The sequence below is a fragment of the Lepidothrix coronata genome, unplaced genomic scaffold (assembly GCF_001604755.1).
Source record: "Lepidothrix coronata isolate B3197 unplaced genomic scaffold, Lepidothrix_coronata-1.0 Scaffold31, whole genome shotgun sequence".
In the NCBI taxonomy this organism is placed as follows: domain Eukaryota; kingdom Metazoa; phylum Chordata; class Aves; order Passeriformes; family Pipridae; genus Lepidothrix; species Lepidothrix coronata.
The window spans coordinates 6188055-6196087 of NW_016690211.1; the positions used below are offsets into that span (position 1 = coordinate 6188055).

Here is an 8033-nt window from a genome sequence, read left to right on the forward strand (position 1 = left end):
CTCAGCACACAAACGCGCCCGCGCGTGTCCGCAGCACGCAATGGCCGCCGCGTTCGCGCGGGCGCGGCTGGGCCGGGAGGGCGGCGAGGGGCTGTGAGGGAGCGGCCGTAGGGCTGAGCCGGCCGGGCTGTGACCGCCATGGGGTGGGTGCTGCTCAGGGCGCTGCGCCGCCGCTGGGCAGCCTACAAGTACCGCTTCGTGCCCTGGCTCGCCCTCAACCTCCGCCGTCAGGGCAGGTGAGGCGCGGGGGGAGCTCTCGGGCGCCAGCCCAGTCCCCGCTGCCCCTCCTCGGAAGAGACCGAGGCCGCCGCTCGGGTTTGTCACTGGATAGTGGTTCGGCCTTGGGGTATCCCTTGGCTGGCATGGAACTCTTATTTAGATTTTTTAAAATGGTATTTAACATTGAAACTAGATAGGTTGATTGTTGAGGTTTGGTTTTGGTTTTTTGTAAGGTGCGTTTGGCCAATTTTAAAAGGAAAACTAGTGTTTGAGATTAAATGACTATGACATTGTTATAAGTAACTAAACTAAAACAAGTAACTAAATTGAAGTCTCTCTCATCAGCATAACATTTATCCTCACGTCATTTAAAGTGTTATGAACTACTTGTATTTTTTTTAATAAACTTTAATAATCATGTTTCATTTTTGGTGCATTTGTCACAGAGAGCTCAGGAGGGTTTAATCTACTTGACTTGCAGTAAATACACAGATGATGGTTCTGTAGTAGAGCAGGCACTGGTTTGAACTAAACAATCCTTTTATTTCACCTTTAGATGTTTTTCGTGTTATAGACAGCTCTAATTAGAACAAACATGAAAAAAGTTAGGGGTTTTCTGAAATAACACTGCACCTAAGTTACTGCAGCTGCAAAATGGCTCTTTTCTCCTTATTTAGGAAAAAAATGTAATATTAATATATCTTTTTAATTTTAAAATACTTTTCTTCACAGGACCCTCCGATATGTTCCTGAAAGCTCTCAAGACAAAATTATCTCTGATGAAGATGTCTTTGAAACACTACTGAAAACATTTAAAGCTCTGTTCCTAAATGATTTCAGTAGACAAGCGGATATTTTGGCCTTGCTTCCGGAAGTCAAATGTCAGTATCTGGAATTACTGACTTGGGAGCAGAAGTGGTCAAAAGTAACTTCGTGTAACCATGGGAGTCAGCAGGTGTTTAGTCCTGAGGAAGTTCTGTTAAACACACTTGGATTCACTGTTGGTAGAGACCAGAGTTCCCTCGTGTCTGCTGGAACTGGAGTCTTTGTTACCAAAGGTTTTGTACCAAAAGGGACAGTTGTGTCAATGTATCCTGGTAATGGAATGTTCTTATTTTTGGTTTAGATATGATTTCTAACTGTTTAATTATGGATTGCCAAAGTTCATGCTTATTTTTATTTTATGGCATTTATTTCTGTCATTTCTTAACAAAATCACAAGTTATGGTGCATGAGAATATTTATAAACTGACTAGACTTGTTTTGGAAATAAGCGAAGCAATATTGGGAGGGATAATTTTATTAATTAAAAAACTTCAGTACTTAAACTCTGATTTTCCAGCTGTTACAAAAGCTGTTCCAGATTCTTTAAACACAAATGCATGGGAGAAATTTCAAGTAGCTGAACAGTACAATTTAATTCCTTGGGGTTTCCATTTTGGTTCAGGATCTGAAAAATGAAGTTCTGAGACCTCCACACGAGTCAGTAGACAAAAGCATGAGTTTCTTCAAAGCACAAAAGTATAAATTGGAGAATGAAAATAAAGTGTTCATTTAGCATAACTATTCCGTAAAGTGGAAAAATCAGCACTCCTCTTTCCTTCTCCTCATTTCTTGGAACTGTATTTATGTACATTTCTTAGGAAGGTTTGTAATTCTATCGGTATGGCCCAGCTAGGAGCGCTCTGCTGACATGCTTTGAGTTTGTTTCTGTTTCATCTGTCAACAGAATCACCCCCTGCATGTGGTCTCTGGCTTGTGCCAGCACTGCGGGATCGGGAGCAGCCCGAGCCCTGGGCAGGGGAGCACAGGGGAGCTGTGCCGAGGCAGGAGTGTACAGCCATTACCATTGATTACTGGTGTCAAGTAACAGTCACAGTGAGTGGTCCTGCTGCTTTGCAGGTCACTTAAATTTTAGGCACGTACTAAATGTGAGCCTAGGTTCGTTCAGAGTCTCCTCTGGCAGCTCCTCTAGCATTAAAAGGGGATGGGCAGGTGAAATGCCTTTCATTTTCAAGGGAATGAAGGAAACTGCAGAGTGATGGGCTGGGTATGATACCCTGTGGACAGGGACCCTGCGTTTGTGAGCACAGCCTGCCCATGGCCTTTGCCTGGCTCCTTGTGAGGCTGCAGTGAAGGACTTCTACTGAGGGGTGCTGAAGGTGTAGTGGGGGTGAGGGGGATGCAGGACGGCAATTCTGTGAAAAACTGTGCGCCTGTCAGCTCTTACTTTTCTGTGCTTGGAAGTCGGGGCAGGTTAAATCCCCTCTGCAGATCTGGGAAACGGTCTGCTGAAATAATTTCTTCTTGGTTTGTCATTTTCCATTTCCTGTACCAAGCAAAATCTCTGATGTAGGGTGGTGGAGGTTGGTGTTTCAGATTCTTTGCTGTCTGCATGTGCTTTTCAGAATCCTGACATGGTAGAAACAAAATAGCATAGTCTCTTCAGCTGTGTTTTCCTGTCGTTCTCCTCTCTGAAGCTGATCCGTTGGCTTTAAGGCTTTATCTACCTGTCCCAAAGATACTGAAGTCAGGCCTTCTCTCTGATGATTTCCTACAATGGCTTCCCTCTTTGGAATATCTCAACTCATTCAGTTGTGTGAGTTTTTTTGCATCCCAGAAAGTTGCGTATAAAAGGCTTTAGGTTTACAAATGTCAGTGTCACTAAGTGAGAAGGGACTTCTCTCCTATCCCTCTCTCCTTTGAGTTTCTGTGTGAAGGGGACTGGATGATACCATAAGCCCATTCTAACAATTAACTTATTTTCCTCTGAAATAATAATATCTGTCTTGCAACAGGTACAGTATACAGAAAGCATGAGCCCATCTTTTTCCAGTCCCTTGGCAATCCCTTTATTTTTAGGTGCATTGATGGCATCCTTATTGATGGGAACGATAAAGGACTATCAAGATCAGTGTACAGGTAAGCAAAAGAAATGGGGGATTGTCACTCATCTGATTTAAAAGAGGGGTACTAATAGTCTCAGTTCCCTGTTGTCTTACCCTAAATTGAGTTTACATGATTGTCATCTACCTGTGTATATCTCATAATGCAAACAACACAAGGGTGAAGAGTTGCTGGTTGTGATCCTTTATTGTGTCTTTGTCTGTAACACCAGAGAGATGAGTTTTGATGTACTGAGACTTTCTTGTAAAGAAATTAGTTTTAATAAGCAGGATGTAGCATAAAAGGATTTAAATGTTTCTGAGCTGTTACTCAAACCTGCCTAGTTTGGCCCATCAAATCCAACTCCCTGCTCCTGGCAGGACTGCCTAAAATCAAACCATAGGACTAAGAGCATTGTGTAGACATTCCTTAAACTCCAACAGACTTGGTGCCGTGACCACTCTCCAGGGGAGTCCTGTGACCAGCCATCCTCTTGGTGAAGAATCTTTTCCTAATGTCCAGTCTGAACTTTCCCTTACACAGCTAGCCTGGACTGCTTTAACTTACCTTAAAATATAATTTGTAGCAATTTATGTTTAAATATGACATGAAAAGAAAATAGTAACTAGCAAAATTGTCTAAAATAATACCTAGTTTGAATATTAATACCTACTAATACCAGATTGTAATTTTGGGAGTGAATTTAGGGCTAATACTGTAATGAGCCTTTGCATCTTTAGAGGTGAGTGAGATGAGTTGACACTTCTGTGACAGTAACATTTGATGTTGGTTTCTGGAAGAGTATGTGGTAGTTTTGTGCAGATTCTTTCACCAGAGTCTGAAAGACACCACACACCAGAGGGAGGTTTAAATACTCTTTTTAAAGTATCATTAAGGTGTTGATCTGCAGCAACTGTGGCCATTTCTACAGGAGGAAGTAAAAAAACTTGTTAGGTGAAGAAGCAGTGATTCACGCTGAGGCTGTTGGTCATTTCAGGTCTTGCAGGAGGAGAGATCAACTTGGCCCATTTCAGATGAGTGATGAGAGCTGGCTCACTGCTGCTCCGCAAAACCCACTGGCAGTGGGACAGTATGTCAACAACTGCTCACATGGTAAGTTTCCAGGTAAATTTTTGAGGCTTGAGTTTGTCTTTATAGATATAAATTACTTTGGAGGTAACACAGAGAATAGGATACTGATCTTAGGGGACAGTAGTCCTGTTTAAAACAAGATAAGCACTTACAGGATAAAACGTTTCTGAGAGTTTTTGTCACAGTTTGGTGTTGGAATCCTTCAGTGCAGCAGTGCATCAAATACCCTTGTTCTTTTCTCACTAATTCCCCCAGTTTCCTTCCTGGCAGAATGAAAGGCACAGACCCCAAAATGTGAGATGGTTGGATAGGATATCTGGCAAAGGTCCACCGGGCTGAGACAGAACACAGAGTTTCAAATCAAGCTTCCCAGTCTGGTTCCAGCAGACTTCATGAGAAAACCAAATGCACAGTGATATATACAGTAAGATTCTATCACTGCTCATTTTGAACCATTTTTTTAGACTTCTGATATGGTTTGAAGCTGGCTCCCTGCCAAGTCTCCAAACCCTACCACAAGAGTTCCCCCCCCTCAAACCTCAGGGAGAAGAGGGAGAAAAACAACCAAGAGAACCCGAAACGAGAGAGAGACAGCTAAAGTGATATATATAAATATATTTACACCTATGTTACACTTATATACAATTAAAATATATACAATTTCCCAAGGGAAAGGGAAGGGGGCAGGGAAAAGGAACAAAACCAAAATATCAGGTATATATATATATATACCAATTAGTGGCCCGAGATCTAGTAACTAAAAGAGTTAGCAAGGGAATATCTCACACTTTCCTTGGGACAACGGAGAGTCGCTCTGGACTGATCGCCGGCAACCTCCGTCTCCCAAGGTCAACAAGGCCTAACCAGGCCTCGCTCCCCAACACTCCAGACTCAACAGCAGGGAACCTGCACCTCCAAGCCACCGGAAGGGAAGAGAGCGAAGGCCTCTCCTCCTTTCTTCTTTATAGCCCGGCTTACGTAAAAATCGTAGGGAATACTGGGTAAATCTGGACCCTTCCTTGGTTACAAACTGGTCACCAAGGAAGGCCTAGCCCAAACCACCACAACTTCCTTATGTTTGTGCACAAAATCTATGAAACTGTTGGTATGATCTCACTGTTGGACCTGAAGAAGAGAACTATTTATTCTGTCTCACTGTTGATCTTAAGTAATTCATGGGAATGGTTGTGATACATGGAAAGTTGAATTGATACCATACCTACCATATCTAGCTTCTGAGTGGCTTTCATAGCCTGCATTACACTAAAGATTCCCTGACTCCCAAGTAGCATCCAGAAAAGTTGCTGGAGTAGCAAACCAAGTATGGACTGGCACAGACTGTCCCATGAAACTGTTTCTGCCAAGTCCAATGTCCATGAAGTAGATTTCCCTCTTTCTACTGGACAGATTGGGATTTCCTCCCTGGCTGTATTTCTGACATATTTTGACACTAGAAAAATTTTTTTCAGTATTTTTTTTAACAGCAAAAGCAAACATTGTGTATTAACAACGTTAGCAGTGATTTAAGCTATCTCTGGTGCTAAGCAAGTTGTGCCTCCTCGTATACAAGTTGATAATCGAGTCAAGCTCCTGCAGTTGGTTGTGTAAATTCAAAGTAGGACTTCAGGGGAGCGCAGTAGCTCCCAACAGAGGAGCGGTTTTCAGTCCTGATGAAGCATCTGGTATTATTGTATCAGTACATTTGATGTTTTTACAGATCTTTAAGCACTATCTAATATTTCCTTTGTATTATAGAGACTTTTTTTTTTCTTATTTCTAGAAAAAGCAGCAAACGTGTGTTATCAAGAGTTTGATGTGCCGGAACATTTTCCAATAGAGCTGAAACAGTACCTTCCAAACATCGTCTACAACCATGACATAGAGAGGTTGGCAGCAAATGAAAGAGCTCGTGAATTTGTATGATACAAGCATACTGCGTGTGTAAAAAAAGACAGACACAGTTGAAAAATAATATACAGTATGAAGATGAGTTACACAAAAATGTGCAACTATATGGGAGAGTTAGCTCTTTGAATAGACGAAGTTTAGTTCCAAGACTGTTTGTTCCTTTTTCTGCATCTTCCCAAATGAGTTCAGCATGGAGACACGGTTTTACAAGCAGTGATTGGGTTGCACTGTAGGGCAATTCTTCTGAATCCCATAAAGCACTGGTTATATTTTGCTTGTATTACAGTATTGGAGGTTTTCGGTATGTATTTCAGATGTAGTTAGTGATCTTTAACCATTCAAAGCCCTTCTGAGATAGTTCAGGTTTAGACTTCTTACTCTCCTGGTTCTCCGTGTCTTCTGCTTATGTGACAAATAAGCTGAATTTGCAAAAAGAAACCTAAAATTATATTGAGACAAGTGAAGTACTATGAAGTATAAAGGCATGTGACTTTTAGTTATAGTACACAATTATAACATCCTCATTATGATGTGGAAATTCACCTTTTTTTGGAAATTAAAACACTTGGAAACCTTTCTCAGATAATCCTCTTCATTTCAAGGATGAATGAGGATTTTAGAGCAGATCATGTGAACTTTTAATGTAATTCTGGAGCTGTTTTAAAACTGTGAAATTGGAGAAAGTTATGTTGCATATTGGCAAATTGGCTTTTCTGATTAAACTTAGACTTCATTGAGGCAAGGTTTAAGATGCCCTTGTAACCTGCAGATAATTAAGTAAATGCTAATAAAATAACCAGTAGGACTGATTTCTGATGAAGCATGGATGCTGTACTTGAAGTGTGAAAGCACAGTGAGGAGAGATAGGCTATGGGATCTTTTCAGGAAGGGGGAATTTTGCTCTCTTCCTTGGAATCTGTGGAAGAAAGTATGGTCTTTCAGTCATTATTTCTCCAAGTGTACAGCCACTAGACAAAAGATCATATCTGCTTCCAGCTGCTTGGTTTGATACTGATATATACAATGCTGGCAGCATGTGTAATCTGGTTTCTAAGTCTTTTTCTGTCTTGTAAAAGAGTTCTTAGGACTTGTTTACCTTTTGTTTGGTATGTTTCAAAATGGCCTCACTAAATTTTTAGTAGTCAGACTGTTTGGGTTGACACTGTTTTTCTGGTTGATCAGCATCAGAAGCATGTGCTCTCCTTCCTAGAATAGATATTTCAGCTTTAGGGCACGGTCATTTACTGAAAGGAGGCTGGGGGCAGTGGGTTCCTAAATATATCTGTAAGAAAAATGCCAGCCCCTGATTTCAGCTTGGAGTTTATGGAGAAGTCACCCATCACTGTAGATTGAAGCAGATCTCTGATGCAGTTCAGTGCTGTCTTCCTGGGTACTGGTGGGCTCAGAGTAGCTTTAGCCAAGTATCACCTGTGGGCAGGTATGTCTAGAGGAATGGTTTCTGCTCCATGAACTTTGATATAGCTTCTCCTGTCTGAGTAAGTCTTGACCAATTCTTTTCAATTCTGAATAACTGTATGAGTGAAAACATTATTTGCATACCTACATAGGCTGTGCTTTTTTGGTGATTGTATTTGTTTTGTTTATATTTGCTGTCTGTATTTCAGTGTTGTTTTTCCATGGTCCCTGCCCTGCATTATGCCAATTACTCCCAAAACTAATCTAGACAAAGCCATTGTTTTAGCTTCTTGAAATGAAGAATTAAAAAAAATTCAAAAGGAAATATAATTGTTCACTTTCACATTTTCTTATCCTTTTTTTACAGCCACCTGAGGTGTGTTGTTCTTGTCACTCTCAGAGACATCAAGCAAGGAGAAGAACTTTTTTCAAATTACTACACTGTTGTCAGATGAATTAATTGATTCAAGACTGAGGAAATCTGTGTCAATAAAATATGTACTATGTCTGTA

The 8033-nt window shown here is 41.1% G+C and overlaps 1 protein-coding gene across 1 annotated transcript; it reads left to right on the top strand.

Annotated features, from left to right (window-relative positions):
* Positions 1-64: 64 nt before the first annotated feature.
* On the top strand, positions 65-8033 carry SETD9 (SET domain containing 9). Its single transcript, XM_017811112.1, has 6 exons — positions 65-236; positions 952-1316; positions 3018-3141; positions 4103-4218; positions 5978-6083; positions 7889-8033. Exons 1-6 carry the CDS (start codon positions 139-141, stop codon positions 7974-7976), a joined length of 897 nt encoding a protein of 298 aa, XP_017666601.1. The 5' UTR covers positions 65-138; the 3' UTR covers positions 7977-8033.